A 21,966-nucleotide genomic window follows, 5' to 3' on the forward strand; every position below is an offset into this window, starting at 1 on the left:
ATATGGAATGCGTGAGGTGACCTGTTTTATGACCGGGTATCCTGCTCGCGATCGACGATGAATCTTTGAAAGGATCGGTATTTTTGTCGTGAGTCTATATGAAATATTCAATATAGAAAAAATTATTGGATGAGAGATTCAAAGTAATTTGTGGATGTTGTTATTTTGGCCGATGGCGGAGTATATTGGCTAACGGTAATTTTGGTATTTTAGAAGCAGAAAATACGATTAAAATAATATGCCACATAACTAACCAGAAATAGCACTGAGCAACAAACTCGAAATAATTTTGTTCACAAATGCTAGAAATCTACAAAATTTAATATTATGAAAATAAATGTACAAATGAGACTTCTTTTATCGAAAATGGCTTAGTAATTATAATCGACATAAATTGATAATTCTTAAATGTAAGTTATGATTTATCGTGTATTACTTGATATAAATAATACGATTTACAAAATGGCTGTAGGTTGATTCTTTGCGAATTCCTATCAGAATTGAGACATTTATTAAATCGGCATGTTCCGTCGAAAGAAGCGCCAGTCATTTCGCTCCCCTTAATGAGCGTACGTGATGGGCATATCGATAATTATTATCGATGTATAGCACACGACAATATTCAGATACGTTAATCGTTTTACACCTGCGAATAAATGTACATTTTCCACATTGTTACGCGTATTATAAGACTGATAAATGTTTAAGTTAAAAATATTATACGTTTAAGACAAAAAATGTTTTTATGCCTTATTATTGGGAGAATTGGGAGAACCGTTAAATAATCAAATTTTTATTAAACGCAATACGCTGTTGAAAACCTTTCTAAACATGAAATATTGGAGATAGAAAATTGTTGCATCGAGCACTAATAGCAAAAAATATACGACTCTCCTCTGACTACTCATGCAATTAAAGTATGTAACCTATGCAGTTAGCAACACACCCGTTACTTAATACTCTACACCTTTTTGCAAACTAACGTTAAGATTTCAACGTATTCGCTAAAAAAATTCATCAAACGGTTAATGCGCTAATGAGAATCAAAGAAAAATTACATTCCGTTTTCTGAATTACCGCATTTTTTCTCACTGTCGTTATTTCCTACACTATGTTTATTCTAAAATATTAAGTCACAGATTCAGTCAAAACAATCCAACAAACCAGAGTAACAAACTTTATATTTTATCGCACGGGAAATTTACGAATTCTGTTGTAATAACGTACCACTTCTCAGATAAAAACAACAATTTTATTTAATTCTTGTGATGCGAGGAAATATCACTTTCATCGATGAAAGTGCCAGATAGTCAGGTAAATCATATCGAAAGAGAATATCTGTAGCAGATAGACAATTACGAAACAACAACGCAATATCTACGGGCAAAAGCAATTAACACCATGTTCATTACGTGAGGCGTCTGTGCGAAATTGCCCCATGAACTGATAATCATTCTAAAATAGACGAATATTGCTCACTTTTGGTGATGGAGCTCTTAAATACTGAAATAAAGCGGGGTCTCTTGAAAATTATTTACTATTTTTACGAAACGCATTTAAACCCCGGGAAACAGGAAACGTTCAGAACGTAATTGGAATACCTTCCTGCCTTTTAGAATCTTGTGTAATTTGCTTGCAACATTCCATGTTATATTAAGGAGATAACGTGAAATAACGTATTTTCATCATGTTAACATGAAGTAGTTCGTCCGAAGTCCCGTTCAAGCATTAATAATATCAGGCGGAATCTATCTTGTTAATAGTAATGGATAAAATTAAAGATAAGTCATATTTTATGCTTCAAATCATGCTATGCTGGAAATATGTAATGTAGCGAATTATTACGCGTACAACATATGCATCTCCTCTGTTTCGTGATTCTAAAAATAATATAATAACTACCTCACTTATAATATTATTCTTTCATTGAGTATACTCGTACGACAAATTTTCTCATATGCTTCAAGGCTTCAAAGAAAATTGAGAAATGTAAGATGGTAATTCTATTCAGTACATACACTAATTTAGCTTGTCCATAGAGCAAACCACAGTGTTAAGGGATATTGTGTATCGCGATTTGATTTCAGCACGAAAAAGACACTTTTGTCGGACATAAAATTATTGTTAAGGGTATACGCGAAAAGGAACACACGTTTGCGACACAAGTTCGCCCACATCGCCTACCCACCTTTTATATACTTGATTTCTATTGCCAGAAAAGGCCTAAGCGTGGGTGTACGAAATTTCTGCGCGCTGTTACTAGGTTGTGCATAAAAAGACGCGATTAATTTCTCGTAAGAATAATTTAACGATGTAGTCGTAACACATGTGAGATCGTAATGCATATACTTACTCGCTGTCGTAAATAGATGAAGCTCGCGGAAGGGCATTAATGGGTATCCATCGAAATCCAAGTCAATGAATATTCTAAATAAAAGAGACAAAAGATCGGATAGCAACTCACCAAAACATCTTGCAGTAGTTCGTGTTCGTCGAGAAGTATCACTTTGCAATGAAGAAGACGGGGCCTACGGCTTCCGGCCGGCCGAAGTCCAGGGCAGAGCCACTCCACCACCATCTCTTCCTTCGGCAGCCCTCGTTTCCCTTGTGATTCCTTCCTGGCTTTACTCGTTCATCCGCTCATCGGTTTCGGTCATCCTGAAAGATGAGGACGACGCTGTAATCCGATCAAAACTATCGCCGTTGCAGCTCGTATACACTGATGCAGACGAACACGATGTAATCGATCTAATCTCGGGGAACCAAAGACCAAAGTTGCGAGACATTTAACCCTTACGCGCTTAGTAACGCGCGTCCTTTTTTAAAAGGGACGAATAATTTTTCGATCGAATACAGCCTCCGTAGGATTAATTTTTATACTTAAAATAATTAATAGATCTTTGAAATACAACGAAAAGTAAAAATCGGTTTAATCAAATATTAGAAGTAATAATGGGAATTCGTTGAAATTTTAACGAAAGTAAATGATCAATTTATATTTCAATTACAAAAAAATGACGAATGGAAAGTGTCTCCGTTGTAAATAAATTGCATCGCAATCATTCACTAAGACTACAATTTTCTATCTATATTACATTCCCCTGAAATAAGTTTTCACCGTGTTAATACATAACACACAATGACTAAATCTAACACGCTCGAATAATCATTTATTAAATACTAACTCAGTTATAATATCAATATATTTGCAGTACCAAAATACTTGTTCAATGCTTGTTCTGCTAAAATAAGAAATACAATTAATAAACGAAATAAACTAATATCCGACGAATAATTCACTGCGATTCAGAGCGATGAATGAAGCAAACCTGAAAACGTTCGGAGTTCTTCAAATGCGAGTTCAATGGGCGTAGGTTCAACGAAACCAATTAAAATTGCCCCGTACGATGAATGAATAAGTGGACGAATTAACTAATGCTTTTGAACCTAGGGGAATTACGTGTCCACCGCGACAATAGAATAATGAAACACTAACGAATCGCAAAAGCGTCAGGCTCGATGGCCTAACGATTCGTATGGCGGAGGTTGTTCGAAAAGAAAACTGACTCGTTGATCAGTCACTAGGAGGATATCGCTGGATCTGATCGTTAATCAGATAGATACTTATCTTGTGTCTTCCATAAGATCCATGAACGGGACACGCTTGTGCGACTAATAGAGTCGACTTCGTGAACAACAAGAAGAAAACGAGGAAAAAAGCGAAGGAAAAAGAGTAGGAATAGAGAAAGGAGGACATGAAACGAAGTTGAATTATCTACATCTCTGTTCAAAACGTCGTCGAAAAAGACGCGTATAAGAGTAGAATGATTGGCTCGGTGCAATTGATTTCGTGATTTATGACATCCAGACACAACCGAGGAAGATCGAAAGTTGCTGAGAGGAAAAGTTGATTTTTCGATCACTTCGTCTCCTGCAACGTTCGATCTTCCTTTTTCTTTAAAACGACAACCACCATCTAGAACCTAGGCGAACATCGAGAAGTCCTTCCGCGAAAACAACACAAAAAAATAGGTCCGATGAAAAGTCAACGAGGTGTTTCAAAGTGAGAACTGCTTCCATACCATTAAGATACATCACGCGATCGTGCTAAGCACGATAAATTATCTACAATGCAAATTTCTACGGTACACAAATCTCGAAACGGCCTGCTCCATCGACGCATTCGTTTTAAGTATATCAAGCAAATTTATGCACGCCTCTTTCCCGCGCATAATTATACTGCGCTATAAACATTATTTACATAACAAGTTCAAGTAACAAATATCGTGGCGACGCGGTGTAAAATCCGTACGATGCGGAGCGGCGCAGCTGAAACAGTGCCAGCCGGTTTCAACTCGGTTAAACGTACCGAACACCGAAATACAACTCTGAGATTCAAACATGCCGCCGATGTGTATCGCCAACGTCGATCCTCCGCCAAACTAAATATTCGCGTGCTGTAGTGAAAATCAACTTATCAATTAAATTACTCGATAAATCAACGAAATAGAATAACGTGAATATCAATTATTCGTCTTCTGGTTTATACACGAGCCAAACTAGCAGCACGTGAACCGGCCGAGAAAATGCTCTCAATTGGAAATCCTCTCGAACGTATGCCAACAGGTCTCCGATAATCATTCAGATAATTTTTTTAATCCAATGCGACAGGTGGGATTCTATTACAGGGAAGAGACCCAAGATGTAACATAATTTTTTTTATGAGTTTAGTGCGATAGTGATTAACGATACTAACGCTGCGCATTGTCGTTGCAGCAAAAACAGAATTTAGAAAAAAAATCTTGACGCAAAAGGCAATAGATAGAATCGGCGAATCATTTTACTGGCAAAGTTTGGACAACAATACTGAGCATAACCGATCCACTATAACTAGACGATCACAAATTTATCTTCAACGCCTCGAACCGCGAGGTGTGCTTCCTACTCTGACTCTAAAAAATCGTAAACAGCTCGCTACTCGCCGTTCGGCTACTCGTCTGTACCGTTAGCTCATAGTTCCGACGTAAGTAACATCTCGAATACGATCGCCTGACTATTCGACGCGCGCTCATCCGTGCGGTAACCCACGTGTATGTAGTATGTACGCGCGCTAATACTATACGAGTGGCTGTCACTTAAAATACCATCGCTTTGAGACCTGTTGGCATGCATCTCCACTTTGGTTGCTAGGCTGCAAAAAATTTACTAGCAAGCAAAACCTCCTGGAGCCAAGGAAATCGATATGGAGATGAGAGGCGGCATTCGCTATCGCGATGCGGGTGTTCCATATTTATCGATGGAATATATTTAACTATCGATGGAAATATTAATACAAAGCCAGAAGCAGGAAACGAGTTGCAGAAGTTGGTGATCGTCGCAAGACGTTGCGAGTTTAATTGTACATATTTTAAAACGTTTGAAGCACGTAATATAAAGTGTGACGATCGTTGCATTATCATCGATTTAAAGGAAAGTATTTTTTTTTAATAAAAACATTGATCCAATTATAGTAAATTAGGAGAAAAGTTACGGTACTTTGAATTCTTCGAAACCTACGAGGTTTACGGTATAACTTTATACGTTTTATATTAAATTTCCAGTCTGATACCTTCAATACTTGTATATATAAAACTACAAAATTACATAAATTATTAAAATCTAAAGGTACGTTAAAACATTTGTGCACGACTTTTTCAGTCTCGTTTAAAATCGAAACGCCTACAGCTCTTCAACACAATGCATCTCTCATGAAACCCGGTTACCAAGACACCGAAAGCACACACCATTATTGCAATTCAGCCAGAACATATTCACGATACGGTATCTCATTGTCTCAGGCTATTTATATCGCGACGCTATTCGCGTAGGTCACGGTGATGCACGGCCGAACGAACCGATTAAAAAGCGAAGGTAGCCGCTGCGCCGCGCCGCGCCGCGCCATGATGAGTGCATGTACGCCGCGAGTGCATCGTGAGTACACTGCAAAAAGGATCCAAGGGTGTATTGATAAATGCGCCAGTATATAGGCGAGGGTAAATCATCGAAGAACTTCTTTCCCGTTGGACTGGCACGTCGGTGCAATTTAAATATTTAAACTCATTAAGCCGGCGCAAAATTACGCCGCGAGACTCCGACCATTTCGCCATCCATCCAATGTATTTCAATCGCGGCGATTTGCAATTGAATATTTGTCCGTTCGTTTTACAATGTTCGAGTGGTTGGTTTTCGATTCGAGAAAGAACGTTCGTAAACAGTAGGAGGGCTGTTTTCCTCTCTTTTCTCTTCGGTCTGCTATCTCTCTGTCCATCCCCTTCTTCGAAACTGGATTCAACTAAAAATTACGCGTGAACGTTGACCGGCGCAGCGCGCAATATATCAACCCTTGAGAAGAATGTCCCTACGCTCGACGAATCGCTAAGAAAATTAATGGTTCGTGCTTCGCATTCTCCAGAGAAGCTTTGAATGCCGAAGGTATCCTGTCGTTTGGAAAGTAGCCTTCTAGGTTCTGGTAACGCGTTCACGCTCCCGAGTGCTATTGCACCCTTGGTGCGTTCTCCTCCTGGCTCGCGCCATCGTCTCGCCGCGATCGTCGCGGTTTTGTGAACGTGTTCACGTATTATTCATTAGCTGACGCCGTTCACCGCTGTCACGCCGCCTGATGAATTATTTTATTCGTTCGTACACGCCGCGCGTACCAGCGTCTCGATGTCGAATTCTAATCGAACACAGCTGAAATCTAGTGTCTTTCACGTACAATCAAGATAAGTTATTGTGCGTGGATTTTTGCAAAACGGCCGTTGAAGCTGATGGGGTTGGGAAAGAATATTGCGAGACTTTCGAAGCTCGTTGCTTGAATTTTGATCGTGTGGTAAGAATCAGGTCACTCGAGTCGATCACACATACGAATCTAGTCTGCTACTTTAACATATTAAAATTAATCCGATATCCACGAGATCATGCTGCGAATTAAACATAACAAACCACTCTGGCGTTAATGTTACACTCTCGCTCGCTTCACGCAAAGTATTCATACGAACATAAAGTTGACAGAAGAATAATCCTCGCGTAGCAATTAAGAAATCAATATTATTTTCTTAGCCGCATCAAACTATTAAAATTTCTTCTGAAAAGTCGACCTATTAATTTGAGGTGTTATCGTCGATGCCTAACCTTAATCCATCAGCCATCACCCATCTTGGTACCTCGTTATCCAAACCGTATAGTACTTTCTCCTAACGAAATACGCCTACGTTTCTAAACGCGACTGCCTAAGACTGATATTCTCCTATATCTTTTTTTAGTAATAGATCTACAGAAATCAAGGTCAGGTGTGGTTCTGGCCGTCTATCGTTTCTCTGTGGCGACGAATGTAATTGTTTCCCGTCACGTAGAAGCAGAAACTTTCGAGCGATAGACGCCCGTGACAAGTCGCTCCGGCAGAAGGTCAAGAGACCAAGGTACACCTCGCGTCCTCGTATCGCGGTGAAAAATGTCTGTTCAATGTGCCGAACTGTGGCGAGTGCCGTTGAACCCTGGCGAACGCGAGCTCCAATGTCTTGCTCGATGCATCGGTGAAACAGGTTTTGTATCCAGAATTCCCGAATCTGACCCGGGATAATAGAAACCGACGAAGCTTAACAAATTGCCACACGGTTGCCCCTTATTGCGGAATTAATTGCAGACGGGCCTGCCTTGTTAGATTAACGCGTCCGTTTTGCTATTCGACTGTGACACGATACCCTTCCAGAACAAGAAAGAGAAAAGAAAAAAAAAAGGAAAGAAATAAGCTCGAATCGCTCGTTCTCCTTCTCGATTCACGAAATTCGGGCTCGGCCAATGATATTTCGTGAATGGACACCACGGTCACGATTACTTTGTTCCGTTGGTTGCGACGTCCTACATGCCGTGTAGTCGTTAAACGAAACAAGCTCCTTGAAACTGATGCAGTTAACCGATACGAAGCTGCAATTTCTTGTGTAAATATCGGCAACGATAGAGCGCCGGCCTCGATTTCGCTTCTCGCTCTCCTTTATCCTTTTTAATTCGCGATTTTTATTCGGGAGAAACGGTCACTTTATGCGATTGATGATCAAGTGATACCAAATGGCGGTTAAGTAAAAAATAGAATTTAGACAACTACATCGAAGCAACGGTGAAAAGAACAAAAACAAACGGACTTGCATTGTCTGATTAATCCAGTCAAGCCTACGGGATAGAGTCTCGCGTAACAAAACGAACGAATGGAATCGTCCTTTGACTCTTCTGAGCCTCGTTTCCGGTTTCGTCTAGCCTCATCTTCTACGAACATCGACGGAAGACGCGACTCCCTCGATCCCCCTTACTTTATTCGTACACAACTATTCGGGAAAAAGAAGCGCGCTCGTACAGCCCCATAATTGGTGCTTACAGCTAATAGCCCATTGTCTACCGTAAAGAAGCGGGAAAAATGTTTCATTTATCTGAGACGTTTTCAGAAGCAGCATTGGAAGGGACACGAACGTCGACGATACGTTTCAGAATAGAATGCGAAGTGCGTTCTCGTCCCACATTAAGCATTCGTCGATCGGCTTTAAGGAGGCATTAAATTACGCCGATCAATTTTTCCCATTGCCCGTGCCTGGACCTTCTATCGTTCGCTCATTGATAAGACAAAGGGAAGAAACACACCGTGACGAAGTATCAGGAATATTATCGCATCGAATACGAACAGATAAAGAAAACCTAACTGCAAGAACTCGCACACCAAATAGAAAGAAATCGAAATAATAAACGAAACGTCTGTTTAAAAAGCAGCGATCGATATCGATATGATACGTTGAATGTCAAGTCGAAACAAAAGCGTTTGCACCATAGGAGATTACAAAGGATAGAACGAAAAAAAAAAGTAAGATTGGAGGTAAAGTTGGTAAGAACAGAGTTGAATGATACACACCTTGACCGCGAAACTTAGATCCCAGATCGAAGGTACGCTGTCGCCGCGTTGATCGATGCAGCACGTCCCGCCAGAAGGATCATCACACTTCCGGTGTGTCGAATCACCGCAGGGTTCATAAAACGTCTCCGTATTGACAAACGCGCGCACGAGTCACGAATCGCAGACTATTTATACGTATATACGTCGAAAACGAAAAACCGAACAAAAACCGTGCGACGAGCGAAGCCAAGCCAAGGAAATCAGGCGCCGTCGGTGGTTCACTGGACGCGCGTGAACCAATCGACACGGTGCTGGTGCATGCACTGTGACATATCGGGCGGTGATTTTTGTCTGTCGGGCGAACTCGGCGAGAGCGGGAGCTCGCCACAGCTTAAACTGACCGCGCAGCGAGAATCGATGCGTAGGAAGCAAGTTGGATCGGTAATCGATGACACCAGTGGATTAGACCGCGGCCCCGAGTGCACTGTGCCGTGCTGTGTGTCAAGAGCAGGACGAAGAATAGCTGCGGATACAACCGCGTACAGAGCGAGCAACGTCGTGCCAGGGCAGTGGCTTGGCTCGGATCAGACTGAGCCGAGTCAACCGTAGGATTCAGATGTGCCTTTACCTTGCGCGCCTTTCCTTTCCTCTACCTTTCCTTCGCCACGCGTTCCGTCTTGCTCGCGCGCTCGGACGTCTCGTGCTGTTCACTCTGTTAATCGTGATCGCGTGGACAGTGACGTAGCTTGCCACTCGGGACTCTTCCTTTGCCCGTTGCGCTCAGCCCTCTTCTTCCTTTCGTGTTTGAAACTGCGGCGCGTCACGCGACCACCAAAACTTTTTCAACGCCGATTGTTACTTGGTTAAGTTGTTGCGATTATACAAATAAATAATAATAAATTTTTCACCGGACCTGTTGCCAGAATCAGATAGTTTCGAAATAAATCATAATTGCCAGATAGGTGGAAGAATTATTGCCAATGCAAATCGATATTCATATAGACACTCATTATTGTACTATACATTATTGTATTAGTTCGTTTATCATGTTGTAGTTTATGCTATTATACTATTTATTATATTATTATATTCTTATTAGTTTCTAATTTGAAAATTATGAAATCGCCCGTTTCTAAGAAATTATTCGTTAAGTTATTATATAACTAGGAATTATTGAAATAGCTGTTTATTCTTTTAAATGACTACTGATTTATTTCCTATGTACCTACCACGAAAGTATGAACTGTGTGTAATTTAGGAATTATATCATCTTCGCACTAAGTAAACGATCTTTAAAAGTGGTAATAATTAAATCATCAACTATTAATTCTCTGTCATTCTATAGAATTTAAAATACATTAAAATTCTAATAAAATGAAAATCTACATGTGATTTGAAAGTTACATGTAATTGAAAAATAAAGACAGCGTTTGTTTCAATGGAAAAAAATAACCACTTATTAGCAGAAGAATTGTAACTAACTTTTCACGTAACTAAAAACAAGTCCGTTTACTCTCATGTACTCGAGAAAAACGATACGGCACTGCGTGTAAGCACAGCATAGCGAAGCGTCTGTCCCTTTCTCAACCGCTACTCACCTTCCTCTGTTGAAGATCTCGGCCTCGTGCCCATCATTCTTCCTAATACTTTGGTACACGCCGCAGAGAAAGGAAGCCCCGTAAAAAGGTGCTGCTCCATAATGCCCATGCAATCGGGTTGACTTCCTAAAAATAAAAGGCAATACGCGACACGTGAATTAAAAGAGCGAAAAGAAAAGGAAGAAAAAAGAGGTAAAACAGAAGAAAGGTTCCTTTAGAACAATCTGTGTCGAAAACTTTATCACTTTTCAAAATGGTATGCCTCGACGCCGTTCCGAGAAGATTTTTTATTCTCAAATTAACATTTATCAAACTGGGTAGAGAAACTGGACAATTTATTTGCCAGGGAACGATAAAGTAAATTGACGCGAGAGCGTCCTATTTAAAACAGGTGTTACAGGTGCATGTTTCGTGGAACAACCGTAGCGTTTTCAAATGATTCCGGCGCTTCTTCTCCAGATCTTATCATGAATTAATAAATATTTCGAACATTCCGAATGACGTTTATTAAAATATTTACGCATTCACCTACAACGCATATGCAATATCGTATTAGATAAACACCGGAATATTGTGGTTAATATTAGATATAATAAAAATATTATTACTTCACTGATTAAAACGTCGTAGGTTTATATAATATTCGATAAAATCAAAACGATTTTAAACTGATTGTATCAAATAGAAAGGAGATATCAATTACCTTATCATTCTTCTAGTTAATGATATTATATTGCGCATAACGATTTGGAATTGCTCGCACAAGAACTACTCTAAAATGTTTCTCTCAAAAAAGTGTCAAATTCAGTCGTTAATACTGCACTCTTTAGATATATTAAAGAACTAAAAAGCGAGTTCGTCGATAAGAAAAGTCGATCGATAAAATTATGTATATGCTTTCCTGTGATAACATTGTAACATTATTGATTGAATTAGCAAACTGTTTTTATTAACGTCAGAACAAAATAAAAGGAGACAGTATATCGTGAATATCAATAACAATTTCAATAGATCAGAGTTTGTACCACCATATGGTACACTACTATTTAAGCTGAAAAGGTCCCGAGAAATCTAGTAATTTTTTATGTAATGTTGCCGACAATGCTCGCAACTAAACTTGTATGTTTTGCGAAGGTTACTACGTGCGAGGTTCCTGTTAGTTCATGTTTTGATATTTTTATGCCGTTAAGTAATGTAGTTTTGTCAAAATATGCAGTGCATATAAGTTTGAAAAACAGTGTTCATATAGTCCTTAAAAAGTACACTCAAGGATAAGTGTCGACGTGGAAAATGGCGTGGTTCGGTGACGGACTGCCTAGCTTGTCGAATTTAAAGGGACAGTTAACAAGCTTTACAAAGGAAGTCTTATCGGAGGGTATAGTAGAGGAAATAGGTATGTACAATCATCTCTGAATCATGTAATCAATGTAAATCATAACCTAGTATCACGTAACGTCAATTACTGACGACTGTCAATGTAAGAGTTTATTTTATCGAGTGAGTGCGTGACGTAATGGCGGGAAATTCGAATCGTAAAGATATAAAATGACGAATACAACTATTCATAATTTCATCATTTACAAATAATATTATAATCTTTTTTGCATAGACGAACGATCGAAAGCATTAAAGGAAGCGAACGAAAGATGCGTTGAATTGCAAGAAATACTCAACTCGAAAGACGCTGAAGTAAGTATAATTTTGATTTTTAAATTGCTGATTAGTAATTCATTAATTTATTAATATGTGTTTTTAACTGTCTTAGCCTTGCATAAGAATGTCATTGAAAATATCGTTATATGGAATATACAAATACATAATGTCCTGCAATATGTAATATTCGATAGACAATTTTTTGAAAATGGTAATTCGTTAAATGTAAAAAATTGTCTTGAGTGTATTTATTTTTGTATTTTACTAAGTTCTTATATTTTCACGGCATCTCTAACGTTGTACTAATTTTGATTCTACTAATCGATCGCATAACATATTTTATTGCAAATTCTTTACATATACGCAGATGTTGACTACCTCGATAAGGACACAGTTACCTTGCAGTTGGAATTATTTTAACAGATGTTGCTTTCCATATTAAACGGGATTGAGTACTATGTAAACACGTTTACCTTATCTCATATGACACCAACCCCGAATCCTTTCAATTCTCAACAAGGAGCGATAGGAAGCTGTCCTTTATTACATAAGCTATCAATCATACTTTCCACGTAATAAAGCGATACCATTACAATATTTTTTAGAGCATTAAACAAAAAAAGAAAAATAATGACATCGTTTCTTGCCAATCTTTCAAAAGAAAAAAAATACCATTCGATTTCATGACATTTTACACTTTAAATTCCCGTCTTTCTCGTTAAAAACTCATCTAGGAAAGAGCTTAAATATTCCATTTTCCTGGGTATTGTAGCATTGCTTCCATAAAATATTACATGTTCGACCTTCGAACAGCAATCGTTCTATTGTGCAAAAATAGTTTCATCAGGGGAGGGATAGCGAAGGGGGGCAGAGGGGTCATTGAAGTCTGCACGGTCACGTCGTTCCGGTCTGTTATCGCGGACAATTTGTGGAAGCATAAGGGACCGAAAGCGTGCATCACGTTTGTTCGTGCTTTTGTGGTAAGCTTCAGGACGGTACCCTCTGTTGTTCTAGGAACCGATAGATAGCGATATCAAAGCCTTTGGCTCTGCATTAACAATACTCGCATCCTATGCCCTCTACCTTCTTTAGAAATACCTATATGCATAACGTTGCAATGTTAACGTACCGATTGACTTTTATGTCATACCTGGGAGATACCGTGTATTTGCCACGAAACGCAACTATTCGTAAATTGATCGCGCAACTATATATATATGTATGTACATATGTACATATATAGGTGGGAAGAGCTTTAGAGAGGGTGGAATTTATACGATAAAATGAATTGACTAATTAATCATGCGAAGACAGGAGGGAAAGACAAAGAATTTGGGTGGCGAAGAGCAGGGTTTTATTTTTTTGTATACAGAGCGAATTACATGGAAAACAAGGGAAATTTTCAATGTAACATCATTTAGGGATTTATATTTTACGAGAGCTTATGATAAATAATAGCAATTGTATTAATCTTTTTAATAATTGTGTTTTGTCTTATTGAACCGTTATGTGTTTTAGACAGTCGTTCTTTAATTTCGTAAATCATTACACTCGTTATCACGTATGATCATAGAAAATGAAGTTATATTTTACATCAAAATTGTACGTAACTATTATGGTAGTGCAGGCGTATAAAACTGTTGAAACTCTGAAGCATCTGTTAATCGTGTTATCAACCTGCTGGAATCTTAATATCGTTTTCCAATATTAACGTTCGATATCCGAGCCGTGTTCCTAGAATATAAACTACATGGTTTAGGGAGTGTCTTTGATCGAATACGATGGTAATTACAAAGATCGATCGCGTATTCTTTATTGGTTTTTTCGTTCAGTTTGTTTTATAAAACTTCATATCGAAACGTTTTAATGATACTTTCGTTAAATTCTTCCTCGAAACTTTATATTAAAGCTGTTCTATATTAACTTACTTACTAGATATGTTTACAGTAGATTATATAACTTTGATAAATTTGTTGTATCTTTTTTCTAAATTAACTCACTTACTAGATACGTTTACAGCAGATTATATAACTTCGATAAATGTGTTGATATTTTCTTTTAAATTAACAATTCTATTGAAATTTGAATAAAAGATGTACTTGTAAATAACAAACTTCACATTAAACTCTATGTGTATAAAAACCCTTAGAAAACATTAATAAATAGACATTATTATTCCGTTGTAATCACCAAAATCTCTAAATATCACAAAATTCATTTTTCCTTTCATATTTTTCTCTGAAGCAGGCTTATCAAATTATCGTTATTTTTCATAAAATATTTCTTCATCGAAAACTATGCTTATAGGTCTAGAAACTATCGATAACTCGAAAAAGGTATCTAACCATTTAAGCGCATTACTTGTGGTCGATTTAGAACGTTTCAAATCGTTTCACTTTCGTTGCTCCCAGCTTTCGTAGTAAGATTGTGAACCGTATAGGTGAAATAACGTTTGAAGAAGGGGTTTGGTGGTGGTTATCGCAGCGCAAACCTGAGATAAGGAAGGCAAACAGAAACGCGCATCGTACGGTTCGTATACCCACGGCGTACCACCGGACTTCCTTCTGATTATGGTTACCAATATTTAAGTCCGTAGCGTGATTACCACGTTCCCCATGTCAACTTTCCTTTTTTCCCTCCATTTTTTTCTTCGCTCCCCTTCAGGTTAGAAGATACCGATTTTTCGTTGCTGCTTCAACAAAATCATCGAGTTCCAAAAATAACTACTTTTGACGCCATTATAGCTATCGAACACGTCACGAATAATCTTCAAACTCGCTTCTCAAAATTTCAACATTATCATTTTTTTATTGTTAGATCACGATGAAAATCCGTTCTAACTTGGATAGTTTGTGGTACTTTACTAATTAAGCTTAGAAATTCATTTTCAGAGTATCGAGTATTCTTTAATCAAGAAACAATCCAGGGTATCTTGAGTTTATCGCGTTCCAATATCAATACATAATCTGCGCCAGGAATGTAACTCGATATATGTATGTAATTAGACAGCAAATAATTTCAGCGATTATGATTATGTTTAATTCTCTATGCTAGGAGTATTAAAATACTACTAAAGACTACTTATCTCATTTTGCATAGATTTCGCTACTACGACGGCAGAACTGTGAACTCCAGAAGGCTGTCGTCGAATTAAACGCAAAACCAAAGGATTCGGTGAGTTTAAAAAATCTTAATTTCTTACTAATGCTGTTATACAAGGTTATACGAGAAACTCCACTAGGAATGTGGACACGTTTTAATGGAAAACTTCGAATAATATTGTCTTCTTTTATATAAACTTGCATATTCAACGCTAGGACAATCTTCTTTGCAGGATTTTATATGCATTCATGGCTCAGTAATAACACGTTGTTAGTTTAGTTTAAAAAGTAGAATATAATAAGGTTGAACGCTAAGCAATAACGTTAATTAAGTATCCAATATCCATAGGTAATTGTGTTCGTATAAGTTACCAGAAAAATCAGTTTCATCGATATATTTCGATTTTTCCACATTTATTTCATTGAAACCTAATAATTGCCAGGAATTCTGCAATTATGTTCATTATGAATAGCGAGGCCTATATAAATTTACCGATATAAAACGTAACGTTTGCTGAAAAAATTACGGCACATTCGGACTTTACAAGTATCTATCAATTATCACGTATATGTATTCCGTAGTATTTTACTCTATGTTTTACTTCCAACTGCTCAAATATCCAAAACATTAATAGAGGATCTTTAATCAATTCGTTTGATTCATGCATAATATAAGTATTATTATATGGTCCGATATTCAACGCCAATTTATTGCATTTAATATAGTACCAGTTCGATGAGAGGAAAAGTAATACTTTCAAAATATCGTTATTAATTAGTACAGTTGAACGTACATTTCCACGAACTTTCATTCGTTGTAATTAATCGGTCTCGATCGGTTCGCTTTCGTTGCTGTTACCGTTGCCAATGCCGTTGTCACTGCCGTTGCTGTTGCCGTGCACGCTGTGTAATGCTGAGTAGCAGCTGATGAGGCAGATACAAAACTGCTAAACACTGTTTCTTCTTCGCATTTCATTTGTACGCCTCGCGCTCTTCTACTCCACTCAACGCTTCCACACGCGTCGTCGGTAATACACGACGCTTAAAACTTCGCTAAGTATGTACATACTTGTATTGGCTTACAAATTCTCTTCGCACTCTGAAATATATATTCTTGTATCTCGCACTACTTTTTTTTTCTTTTACTTGTGTGCCACTTTTACGGGATTCTAATGCGATTTATTTGAAATAAGTTATCCATTTTTTGAAATAGCCTTCATCTTTAATTAGTATTTATAAAAGCTACTTCCAATTGCAAACTAATTGCAAACTGCATTAACGTCTAAATTAATGACTCAACTTGTACGCTTATCTCTGGTCGTTAGGGAATTTGGCTCTATTCTCCTTCGTCGTAAAAATCAATAATGAAATATGTATATGATAATAATGTAAAAAAGTGCAAAAAAAAGTTAAACAGCCTTTTTTTGAACTTGATACTTGTTAAGAGTAGCTGAAGTCAATACGTAATTAATTACGCGGCGAAAATGTTAACGTTAGAAATATCCAAGTTTTTGGAGAAATCTGCTATACACATATTTTATGCAGAAGAAAATATACGTGTTTAATTCAGATCAAATAGTTATGTGTAATGAAAATAATTATCCCTAATTGTCGCTAATTCAGCAATGTATCATTCTGATGCAAGTGACGTTTCTAACGTTAACTCTTCTGCTGCGGTATTCTTGGAACTAAAAGCGTTCTTGGTATACAAACCGAGACAGCTTTCGTTGTATGTAACATGAAAGAAATATACGTATAAATAATGATACATATTTAAATATGTACTTTGTACAGTCTGATGCGATAGATGTATAAGAATAACACTGACTTCGTGTTTCAAAGAACGCATACGTATATTGTAGCAAATTTTCATTACAATCTAATATGTAGATAGTTAAAAGACTAATAAATAAACGAAAAATGTCTGATTCTAATATTTTGTTTTTCCTATTATATTTACATTCTTAAATAGGGAAGAATACAATCATTGGACAATTTTTAACAATTACGTTGACTTATCCTACATATACAATTAATATTAAATCAGTGGCACTTAATAGCATTACCGTAGTTACAACAAACTTTCTTAATTCGCTGTCTCGTAAAACAAGCATAAAACATTGAAAGAAGCATTTCACGCGTTTGAAAATTATTCAGCGTTCCATCTATCAATGGAATAGCAGGCAGTACGCGAGTTCCGTTTACAAATGTATTCCTGAATAATATTCATTAGCTTCCTGGTGCGACGTTCTTTTACCATAACCAACGTAACAACAAAAATTGCGTCGCAATAGGTAAAGCAATTTCACGTGGTTTTCACGCAGCTGTTGGGCGCGTACCATTTCATTCTGAGCTCACGAGCAACCCGAGTTCCCTGAACCCACCGACAACCATGTATGCAGAAACGACCGTGTAAGTACAAACGCGTCTCTCTCGAGTGTTACACGCCTCGACAAAATGGAAATGAAAAAGGGAGAAACATGAAAATGGAAACCATCCGTACGACAATGAACGTATCGTAAAGAATCAGTTGCACGATCGACGAAGCACGTACCCTGCTTCGACTCGTAACTTTTACCCTGTTAACATTCGAAAGACGATAACTCATTGTTAGGTCATCGCAATAATAATCCGCGATCGAGTGTCATTAAATTGCTTGCCACGGTGCGTTATTAAGTTTCGAAAGTGACGCAAGCGTTTAGACGCGAATGTAACGCGTCGTTGTGCAACCTGAATGAAGAGCAGCACCTATTTGCTGCCGTTTCCCGCCCAATTCGAGATTATTTTTTCCGTGTGCCATTTTCGCCATAGTAATTCGAACGATTGAAAAGCGAGAAGATTGCAGTTTGGTTCACGAACGTGGAAGGGTTTACGAAAGCTAGCGTTTTTATTTCTTTGTCCAAGGGAGACTCTGTTGGTACCGAAAGTATTACTCCCATTGCTTAAGCTGTTAAGGATTAAATATTTCTTAAAAAAAATAACGATAAAGAAATATCGAACGAATCTTTGCAATTCCTTTTCATAAACGCAGTGTTAAAAGACTATATTCAACTATGCAAATTGATTGACAGAGAGTTGCAAATAAATGGCTTAATGAGTCAGTAGGGTATTTTCCGTGAATCTGATGCAATTAAGAAGCAATTTGACATTGTTTAATATATGGCAAAATTATATAGTATATAAATATTTAAAAAGACTATCGAGACCCAGAATTTCCGCATTTTCAACTAATGGTCGATTTGTATGTTTTTATTAACGTAATGTAGGGATGACTTAGTCCGTTTAACTGCTCTTTGATGTCGTAAAATTATTTGAAAAAACAATCTCACGTCTGCTATCGCAAAAACTGCAGTTCTCAATTACAGTTTCTTAGCATAATAGATATTTCGTTCCTATGTTTAATTGGCTAAACCACTTTTTATGCTAGATTATTTTTTTATAATCAGTAGCTCGTAAAATTATATATAACTTGAATGTTTTATACAAATGAACGAAAATACATAGTATAAAGGTAAAAAATACATGTATCTAATTTTTATCTTAAGCGTGCTACATCGTTTTATTGGAAGAAATATTTACTCTTGTTCAAGGAAACGAAATAATTACGCGTTAAGACGTGCATATACATTTTAGGAAAAAACAAATTGAACGAGTGACTCTTTAAGTTTAATTAATTGTCAGAGTAGGTAGTTTATTAAATTCGTATTAACTAGAAAGATACATTGTTCGGATTATCCGAGAGGACAAATTATTCCGTACTAAAACAGTTACGTAACTTCGCCAATCAAGAAAGCAATTTCAAAATTAAACATGAGACGATCTAATCTTCTTTCTCGCTAATAACTGATACCATTAAAAATGATAGAAAACAAAATAGAAAATGAAAGAAGGATAAAAAAATTATTGAGTGTTTATCGAAGTTGGCAGTATCAAGATATAAAGAGTGAAAAATATCGTAGAAGGAGATGGCTGAAAAAGCCACTTCGATATTGCACTGTTTCAGTACCACGGCAAGAACGTTCGCTAGGAATGCGAGATAAGCTCGATAACCATAGCCTCGCACTTTATTTCATATCTTGGACCAACAAAGGATTGGTCTTAAACCTCTTTCTGTTCATCCTCGTCATCGTTGTGAGCACTGTTCAAAAAGAAATGTTTCATTTTGTTCGATATTTTTCTTATTGTCGTACCATTTCAAATTCGTGTCTAGCGGTTATTCGAATTAAAATTAGTCGTTCTACATGATCGCGATGGGGTCGGGCACGTGTGGCTTCAACGCGACCGATCACAAGACATTGTGCCACTCACGAGCACCGGATGTAGTCGGTGACCTCCGCCACTTCGACTTTTAATAACTAATCAGATGCTGAAGCATCGTACTGTTTCCATCAGAGCGACCGCGTAAGAACTTGCGATTAAGCAAGATAAAATTCGTCGCAATGAGTCATTCCTTGCCGACAATGGTTCGCGACACATAAATGGTCGACGCATCATTTTTAATCGTCGCGGTTAATGCATCGTAAATTACTTAATGCTAAGTTTATTTATAGTATGATACGAATTGTGCCCGTTTTTTATGTATGCTGAAGGAATTAAAAACGTGACCCTGTATCCGTATAAGTATGTGCAGGTGAAACATGTTACGCGCAGATACGGCCTCTCGAAAATGAATATAATGTTGCGTTGATAGTTATTAATACAAATATCAGCTTAATTTGTTAACTGTGAGACACTTTATCGTAGTCGCGTTCGTACTGGCTAAATACATATTAACTTAATAAGAGCACGTTAATTGCCGTTCCATAATACCATTTGAACTTGCATTTAGCACTTATGTATTTTCAAACGTAGCTCGATAAATGACCGACCTCGTTCTATAACATCTTTATAAAATAGAAATAAGCGTTATCGAATTAGTCGTTGGAAAAGGCACGATTAGTTTTGCTGCGTAAGTGTTTCGATAAAAAACGTGTAGATTTGATGGGAGAAAATTCCTGTGATATTTAAAACATCGTAAAATGATTGATTCTGAAAAAATACTAAACTTCGATACACGAAGTTAAATAACCTTGCACAAAACTGATTGGAAACTCGAAAAAGCGAATCGAAAAACTTTGATCTATCTCGCTTTTCTCGTAATTAATTCGAATGAGTTAAACGTTTTATCTTTTGACGAAAAAAAGGAAACGCATCGATCCGATGTAACCAGCGTGTGCCAACGTTAATGGTTCGTTTTCGTTGATAACGCATCAGAGCATGATAGGCTGAATAACGGGGGTGCTTAGTCTCCGGGGGTGATAGTGTCTATGACTACCCTCCAGGAATGGCTATAAATGTAGGTCGAGCGAGCTTTCACTTCGCTTACGTGTCTATCGCTACTCTGTTCGTCTAATTAAGAATTTCGCCAAAAGGTCAGTAGAACAAACCCTTAAATGTTATTTTTATTCGTTAATATTAGAACCACCGCCCCACGCTATCTCTTTGAACGCCACTTTAGTTGATAGCTTTTAATAATACGACTGCCATGAAATTTCACTCGAGAACAAAGTACTATTTACGAAACAGTATCGCTTCCTTTATTCTTTTATTCGAATAGCCGGTAGTACACGATTGAAAATTTCAATGAATCAAACAAAATGGATTAAGTTCGCTTTAATAGAGGCTGCTTCGCTCGCGAGGATATCGACTATCGGCATTATGTCGATAAAATTCGAAGAAAATTTGATAAAGTATGTTACGACACATTCGCTGTAATTGTATCGAGATAGTGAAAAATAAATTGTTAACTAAATCCATCTGAAATCTAATTGTACGATAGGTCTAACAAACTAATAACTATGCTCAAGTAAAAATGTTTTCCACCATTTTTGGAACCAAGTTCCAACATATTTTACAACATATATGGATCTGAATATGGAATTAACATTTCAATAGCTTCAAAGCGATCTATTCATTAGATATAGCTTTTGTTATCGCCAACCTCCTCTTCATTTTCAAATACGATGATATCAATCGCTGTTCTCAAAGTTATCAAAAAATCTTAAGACGCTTTTTAATGACAAACGTGGACAAACGTGGACAAACGTGTTGTATCATGAATGACGTACCAGGTTAGTTTCCAGTCGGCGAAACAGTACTCTTTCGTTGAAAAAGGAAATTCCTCGTAGGTGGGCTCGTACCCACAAAAAACGACGCTGACTGTGATGCCAGTGGGGGAAGAAGCTGAAGAGGGCAATCCCGCGATTATCATAATGTCACCGGTAATGTACCTTTCCCACTCTGGTTTCCTTCAGCTGCGCCCGCAGCCCCGTTCACATGGGGGCCGATAAAAATGTCCTGTCGTTAACAGTGACGCGTTATACATTCGTACACAAACATATCCCAACGGAAAAGGTGGTAGCCTGGCCTAATTACATTATTCATGATTACGTCTGCGGTATTCTTTCGTCTGAACGACACATTTTGCCCGACAGAGAAAACTTTTTTTTTAATGAATCTTTATACGCTCTGGAAAGTGCGGATTCGCGACGTGAAAACATTCCGTTACTTTTAGCAACTTACGGTTTATAAGATTTTTACCTTTCAACTAGTTACTTCTTTCGCTTCTTTCATTGCAAAGGGATAATGTTAACAAATCGAAGCAATATTCATAGGCATATCATAAACCATAGAAAATTTAAATGTTTGGTTTGCAACGCGT

At 37.5% G+C, this 21,966-nt stretch overlaps 2 protein-coding genes across 5 annotated transcripts in view; one reads left to right on the forward strand and one right to left on the reverse strand.

The window, feature by feature from the left end:
• The window catches only part of LOC100742318 (band 4.1-like protein 4), a 63,547-nt gene extending 52,211 nt beyond the window's left edge, over nt 1-11,336 (reverse strand). Inside the window, exons 1-3 of one of the 4 annotated variants that reach the window (XM_012390680.3) lie at nt 11,216-11,336; nt 10,513-10,638; nt 2,465-2,658 (exon numbers count right to left, since the gene is read on the reverse strand). In XM_012390680.3, the coding sequence (XP_012246103.1) occupies nt 2,465-2,578 (114 nt within the window). In that variant the 5' untranslated portion in view covers nt 2,579-2,658; nt 10,513-10,638; nt 11,216-11,336. The other 3 variants (XM_012390681.3, XM_012390682.3, XM_012390679.3) reach the window with 3 other exon arrangements.
• A 277-nt stretch (nt 11,337-11,613) lies between these two features.
• LOC100741270 (thyroid receptor-interacting protein 11) overlaps nt 11,614-21,966 on the forward strand; it is a 46,280-nt gene continuing 35,927 nt past the window's right edge. The window contains exons 1-3 of the mRNA XM_003492760.4: nt 11,614-11,905; nt 12,122-12,201; nt 15,265-15,339. Of these exons, the coding sequence (XP_003492808.1) occupies nt 11,803-11,905; nt 12,122-12,201; nt 15,265-15,339 (258 nt within the window). The 5' untranslated portion in view covers nt 11,614-11,802. The remainder of the gene's footprint in view (nt 11,906-12,121; nt 12,202-15,264; nt 15,340-21,966) is intronic.

This window comes from Bombus impatiens, unplaced genomic scaffold (genome assembly GCF_000188095.3).
Source record: "Bombus impatiens unplaced genomic scaffold, BIMP_2.2 scf_0837, whole genome shotgun sequence".
Lineage (NCBI taxonomy): Eukaryota > Metazoa > Arthropoda > Insecta > Hymenoptera > Apidae > Bombus > Bombus impatiens.